We start from the raw sequence: 4,369 nt of genomic DNA, 5'->3' as shown, positions 1-4,369 counted from the left end.
AGCATAGCTTTGATTCGTTATAAACTAAATAGACTTTTGAAACTTTTAAAAATTAAAAAATTAATTTAAGAGCAGAAAAATACGATTTAAACATATTATTATGTATATTATATTATTATATGTATTGTAAATCAGCTTATCAGATTACATGTAAAGTAATCTTAAATACTTTTGAAGAAACGCATACTATATAATTTGGAGCAAAACCACTGTTCGGTTTAAGCTAAACGTAGTTTATTTTCTATTTTGCACTTACTTTACGTATATAAAATTCTGGAGGGTGTTCTCCAACTCGATACTAGCATGTATATTTGCATCAGCATTTTCGTCATCGTATACAGAGTCCTTAGGCTTAGGGCATTTACAACCCTCGGATATTGGAGGCTTTTCTGTTCGCGGACTCTCAATTTTTGGGTTTTCAATTTTAATCTCCTTCAGAGCTTTAAAGAATAAAAGCAAAATGAGTTTCTTCGCTTGCTTTCTTTTTAAGGTCTGCTTTACTTACGATCTTTGCAATAGTTTCTGGACTCAGAGTTTTGAATTCGAACTAATACTGCGCGTATCTTGTACATTTTCAATTGGCCATTTGCCGATGTAGGCGGCAACCAAGTCATAACAATTTCTGAGCTGGAATTGGGATAAGCTTGCAATTTATTAACAAACTTAGGTTGATCCGATTTAGTTATAAAACGTTGCACTGGACTTTGGGCATTGCGTCGTTCAGTTGATATAGTCATCGTCTTCACATAGTAAGCATATTGCGTGAAAGGGTTCAGATTAAGAAAAAAATAACGAGTCTCTTTGGTCGGCAAGCTAATTGTCCATCTAATTAAGTCGAAAGTAAAAAAAAATTCAATTTTATTTTAAATTTTTTTCAAACATGACATTAAGATTAAAAGTGAATTAATTACCCATCATCACACGGACGAAATCCGTGCTTGGTGGCATTGCCAAAATTATCTTCAATATGCAAATACTGATAACCGATGAATGTACGCTCATCTTCAAATTTCATAGGATTTAATATCTCAACGATGGCAAATTGTGAATTTATTGTAGTAAGCGTAACATTCAAGAATGTTGTGTTACCTAAAATTTATTAAAATACAAAATTAAATTGATTTTCACTCGTCTGACGTTAATATGTACCGCTTAATTATCACTCACATGATCCTCGTGAACCATTTGAATCTTCAGAAACCTCATTCTTGTCGAATTTCGTTTGATTTTTAAGCATAGGCAAAAGCGTTTCAATTTCGGTTAAACACAATTTCGGGTTGAAGTGAAAATAAACCGTCCCAGCTTCAATGCGAACGGTTTGATTAGTTGCCCATATACTTTCCATATCGGTGTTCTCCAGTACATAAAATGCATATCTACATGATAAACAAAATCAACTTAGTATTTACTTGTAGGAATTAAATTAAACTTACTTGTCTTCCACGAGTCTTTCGCCTTTTATAGTTTTCAAATTTTTGAAAAACCTTAGATTTAGCATTCCATACGTTCCCTGAACCTTTAAATAGGTTGTAATAACTTCTATAGAAGCCAAACTGTATTCTAAATCTTCGATTAAATGACCTTTTGATCCCAGAAACGAAGAAAAAAATCACTCAATTCTTGGAACACAAATGTTTTCATGTGTTAACTTACGTCCACCTCTTTTAATGACTATCGTCAAACCCTCATCAATAATGTGCGTACAACCATGATATTCTTTAGCACGAGCCACGCTGTCTATTTGGCCACCAACACATTTTTTAAGGCATTTGTCACCACATTCGGTACAAGTTAGATTAATTTTGCTATAACCCTCTGGACAACGTGTAGAACAACGGCCTTTGTAAGGCACCAATGTTTCAGGTTTATTGTTTTCATACTTGGTGCCAATACGGCTGCACGATTCGGCTGTTAGACAGCGTCGATCTAGATACTAAGACAGCCACATAAATATGTCAAAATTGAAACTGATATCTACATTTACACTAATAGCCTACGATAAACACTTACACTGTAATAATTTTCGGGGCACTTGTCTATACAAGTATTATTGTATATAGAAAAATTGCGACATATAATACATTCGTTGAAATTATCTGAAGAACAACCACCCAAACAGGAGTCATTGCAACAAGTATTTTCATCAAGGCAATTGTGCCGACAACGTTCAGGGCAAACTGAAAATTTATTACGAACAAAGTGAGCAAGTAATTATTAAAATTATTGCCTACCAGTTACTTATTTACACAACTACTTACTTTTCTGACATGTATTACTATTCCAACAATTACGACTACCATGATGCTCTTTGCAAATTAACTCGTTAAGAGTATTATCGCTCACACTACTCTTCTGATCTCCTGGACATAAAGGGCACTCAATAGTGTCACGATTATCCTGAAGTTGAAAATATTTTGAAAAACTTGTCTTTACACGAAAATATAATATGTGTACTTGTACCTCTATAACAATATCTGTAGTATTAGATACTATTTGTGACCAATCAATCGTTTTGACAAAGCACAGCATAACATTTTTTTCGATGCGTACGCCACCGCGCGATATTGTTGTTAATTTAGACAAACCTAACTCTTCTAAATGCATATTTGAGTATACGATCAAAGCATAGCCCTCGAACAAATTACGTCCACGTATTACGCTTAAATTCGGGAAGATTTGCGCAAGCGAACGTAAATTTTCTATTTGGTACACGATTATAAATTCGGTAACTTCGGTTAGCAGTGGATACGTTTCCGTGAATTCACTCGTTGTATGCGTGGTGACCAGTGTTATAAGAAGAAACCCCTCAATAACGGTACAATTCTCAAGTTGTCGAAATTCACCCGGTGTATTGCGAATATCCAACGACTTACAGACTGAAAATAATAAAAATAAACGTTAAAAATACGGAAAAATAAAAACAAATGCTCTACGAGATTTTCTTCAATTCTTGAAAAAAATGTTCAAATAATTAAAGAAAAAAAACCTGATATTTCAGACGTAGTCAACTACAGCGAATTAATTTTTTTTTTATTCATTTATTAAGTAATTTTAAAATCATGGGCCGGCTACTTAGTTACATAGATACTTTTCAGGTGAAAAAAAAAACTGTACATGAGGATCATCTTGCTTCATAAACTCCATAGATAAGCAACCTGAAGGAGGGGATGATCTCTATGTTTGACGCTGTAAACAAAACGTGTTACACTGTCAGCAGTACTTTGTTATACTAAGTTATACATTGATTTCAGTACAATACTTAATATGCGTCATGAGGAGCATGCGCAATGGTTTTCGGAGTGTAAGACAAGGACTAGCAGAGACGTTGCCAGTGTGGGAGCCAAAGTTGAGTTTGGGTTCAGAAATTACCCCAAGACACTGCGTTGCATCTACATGATCAGTGGAATGAGCGAATATTTTTATATTGAGATTGAATGCTCGAGCATATGAAGCATTGAAGAATAAGGCTTTAGTCTTATTGGAGTAAATGGAAAGCATATTAGGAGTTAACAATTGCTAACAGTTCGATAGTATTGCTTTCGAATAAATGCAAATTGTTTAAATTCTCTCTATAACGCACAAAGATATCATTTGCATAGGCAAAAAAGTCACAGTCGCTACGAACCAAATCCCCAACATCATTTACGCAAACAGTCTTAGTTAGGGAAGAGATAGAGTCAGTACACAAAAACCACCTGTTTACAATCCGAAATATACGACCACATAAGCTTGCAAGCACTACGAGAAAAATATGAAAATAATTGTAGGCGGAATTTTTTATTACTTTTAAACTCCATTTCTGGCCATGGGATAAACAAAGTATGCCGCTAGATTTAATTTTTGATTTCAATTTCTTCAAGATCAAGAAGAAACATATTTCACGAGAACATCTCATAACACTCTTTAGATGTTATAAGAAGTAAGCCATCGCTCGCATTTTTTAGTAAAATTACTATACCTTCTTCAGTGCAGATGATATGTACGTCGTGTGCTTTGAAAATAGCATAAATCGTTTGATTTTTGTGCATAATATGAAAGGCGAGATATCTTAAATATCTTCTACCATCCTTTGACCTATCGTGGAGTTGGGACGTAACACATACAGTGAGTCTCATTAATATTTTCCCTCGACAAAAAGTAAACGCTTCTTAAATCTGGTCCATTGTCCAAGAATTAGAATTTCTTTTACTATTTTGTGCTACTAGGGAATATATATTGAAATATAAAAAAAAAAAAACTTAAAAAATTATTCGAGTACGCAAGAAAATTAAATAACTTCACAAACTTCAAAAACCCTTCTGTTACGTTCTTGTACAAACCGCTTACGGCGAACATGGCGACCACATTATAGTTTGATCTCTATTGGACC

The 4,369-nt window shown here is 34.0% G+C and overlaps 1 protein-coding gene across 11 annotated transcripts in view; it reads right to left on the bottom strand.

Moving 5' to 3' along the window:
* Positions 1 to 187: 187 nt before the first annotated feature.
* The window catches only part of LOC119638939 (insulin-like receptor), an 18,503-nt gene continuing 14,321 nt past the window's right edge, over positions 188 to 4,369 (bottom strand). For all 11 annotated transcript variants that reach the window (XM_038036076.1, XM_038036073.1, XM_038036068.1 and 8 more), the window contains 9 exons: positions 2,461 to 2,876; positions 2,259 to 2,397; positions 2,011 to 2,177; positions 1,654 to 1,933; positions 1,434 to 1,581; positions 1,168 to 1,376; positions 912 to 1,089; positions 506 to 825; positions 188 to 440 (listed from right to left, as the gene is read on the bottom strand). In XM_038036076.1, coding sequence (XP_037892004.1) covers positions 253 to 440; positions 506 to 825; positions 912 to 1,089; positions 1,168 to 1,376; positions 1,434 to 1,581; positions 1,654 to 1,933; positions 2,011 to 2,177; positions 2,259 to 2,397; positions 2,461 to 2,876 — 2,045 coding nt within the window. In that variant the 3' untranslated portion in view covers positions 188 to 252. The remainder of the gene's footprint in view (positions 441 to 505; positions 826 to 911; positions 1,090 to 1,167; positions 1,377 to 1,433; positions 1,582 to 1,653; positions 1,934 to 2,010; positions 2,178 to 2,258; positions 2,398 to 2,460; positions 2,877 to 4,369) is intronic.

This window comes from Glossina fuscipes, unplaced genomic scaffold, assembly GCF_014805625.2.
Source record: "Glossina fuscipes isolate IAEA_lab_2018 unplaced genomic scaffold, Yale_Gfus_2 111, whole genome shotgun sequence".
Classification (NCBI taxonomy): Eukaryota; Metazoa; Arthropoda; class Insecta; order Diptera; family Glossinidae; genus Glossina; species Glossina fuscipes.
Note: the sequence above shows the minus strand (reverse complement) of the source record. Positions and strands in the feature narration are given on the sequence as shown.